This window comes from Arabidopsis lyrata (genome assembly GCF_000004255.2).
Source record: "Arabidopsis lyrata subsp. lyrata unplaced genomic scaffold ARALYscaffold_4, whole genome shotgun sequence".
Lineage (NCBI taxonomy): Eukaryota > Viridiplantae > Streptophyta > Magnoliopsida > Brassicales > Brassicaceae > Arabidopsis > Arabidopsis lyrata.
Genome location: NW_003302552.1, coordinates 21,818,762 through 21,820,880, shown reverse-complemented (window position 1 = coordinate 21,820,880; position 2,119 = coordinate 21,818,762). Strand labels below are relative to the sequence as shown.

Below are 2,119 nucleotides of genomic sequence, written 5' to 3'. Positions count from 1 at the left end.
GTATACCTTTTCTTAATTTGTCCAAATACAGTTAAAACGACAACTTAAAAAAAACAGAGGGAGTAATAAATACATATGATCATATACATTATTTGGATCATACTTACACTATATAGTCATATTAACAAACCCATGTTCTCAGCACACTTTTCGGTAAAAAAACCAAATAAGAAGAATCCACGCATAACTCATAAGGGTGATGGGTTTATATAATTTACATCAAAGAAAGCCATCGAGCTATACGATTAATTATCCATTTTTTTTAGTTTAAATGTATAAGAACAAAGAGTTGTTACGCATCATGACAACGTATTAAAACAAAAGAAATGAATAAAAAATTAAAACGAAAAATAAAAAGTGAGGATGAAGTTGTTGAATGAGTTGGCGAGGCGGCGACTTTTTCATACATTCCATTTACTTAATTCCCAAAGTCCTTCTCACATCTCTTTGTTATATAATGACACCATAACCATTTCTTCTCTGCACAACCTTAACAATAATAATATCTCTCTTCTAAGTAAAAAAATGGCAATGAATGGTTTGTCCAAGATGGCTGCAGCCGCCGCAACTGCTCTTCTCCTAGTCCTGACCATTGTCCCGGCCACAGTAGCTGTGACTTACACGGTGGGAGACGGTCAACAATGGGACAGTGGTGTGGACTACACAGTTTGGGTTGCCGGAAAGACTTTCAGGGTTGGTGACATTCTAGGTAAACCATCATCCGAACCACATTAGTTATAACTTTTATTTATATATAGATTCATTCAAGCTATAGTTCAAAAGTTGTAGTAACGTAGTCGAACCCAAGTGTAGTTTGACACGGTATTGGTTTTGGTGATTCAAATTATATTAAGTTTGCTTTAGTAATACCAAAAAAAAAAGGAAAATATGTGTGATTTTTTTTGTTTATTTGGTCTCAGGTTCTTAAATATAGAAACAGTTAAAAAAAAAAGAAGAAGACAAGAAACAATTCTTTACTTGTTTTAGTTCTTTACAAATTTATACGATGTTGAAATTGAGATAACTTATTCTACAACAAAACTCATTTTTAGTAACCAAATAATTTCGGACTATTGTCCCATAATCTTCTTAGGTATGGCATAACTATTTACTTAGGTTTTGAATTCTTTTTATGGCGATTTGAAACAGAGTTCAAGTATGGTCGATCACACTCGGTGGATGAGGTTGACAAAGCCGGATATGATGGCTGCGACGCCTCCTCCTCGACTGAGAACCATTCCTAAAGTATTTCATCTGTCCTACACCTGGTCATTGTGCCAATGGCATGAAGCTAGCCGCTACTGTCTTAGCCGCCTCTGCCGGACCTCCGGCCACTCCCACGCCCCCGTCTTCAACTCCGGGAACTCCCACGCCACCGTCTACAACTCCGGGAACTCCTACCACACCGGACTCACCTCCGGCTGGCGGATCACCCACCACACCCACACCTGATTCAGGGTCAACTTCTCCTCCTCCACCAAAGCCAAGTGGTGCGTCAAAGGGAGTGATGAGTTACGTTTTGGTCGGAGTCTCGATGGTTTTGGGTTATGCTTTGTGGATGTAATTGGTTTAGTGAGCCAGGGTGGAGTCAGTGCTTTTGCTTTTTAAATTATTTTGGTCTTTGGTTGTAAGAGAATTTGGGTATGTGTGATACGTCAGAAGCTCTTCATTATTCGTAGGATTTTATTATTCGGCATTTGATTATCGTTATCATCATCACATTACTCACTTATTGCTGTAATAAATTATTACTTAATTTCTCCTTTCATTTTTCGTTCGTGTGGAACCACATGTACAGTTGTGATCCACCATCCCCTCATAGTTTACAATGACTATATAGATTGTGTAGATTAGTTAGTTTAATTTTAATATATATGTTATCAAGAATGAATTATGTAATAAGCTCAATCAACAACCAAGAGAAATGATCAATTCGTAAAAGAAATGATTGTTAGCATTTAGCAATGCATATATTCAAACTGTAGTTGTTAGTGATTTAAAAGATATATAAACAAATGCAACTTGGGATAGGTAGTATTTTAAGAAAAGACAATTGGTGTGGGAAAGACTTAGTAGAATAGGGGTTGGAAGAAGAGACGGTTGGTGTATGTTGGGGGAT

At 37.0% G+C, this 2,119-nt stretch overlaps 1 protein-coding gene across 1 annotated transcript; it reads left to right on the top strand.

The window, feature by feature from the left end:
* Positions 1–465: 465 nt before the first annotated feature.
* On the top strand, positions 466–1,759 carry LOC9318048 (uclacyanin-2). The gene is given in 3 exon segments (XM_021027225.1): positions 466–709; positions 1,150–1,239; positions 1,242–1,759. Coding segments are annotated over 3 exon segments (597 nt in total). The 5' UTR covers positions 466–525; the 3' UTR covers positions 1,565–1,759.
* The last annotated feature ends 360 nt before the right edge of the window (positions 1,760–2,119 follow it).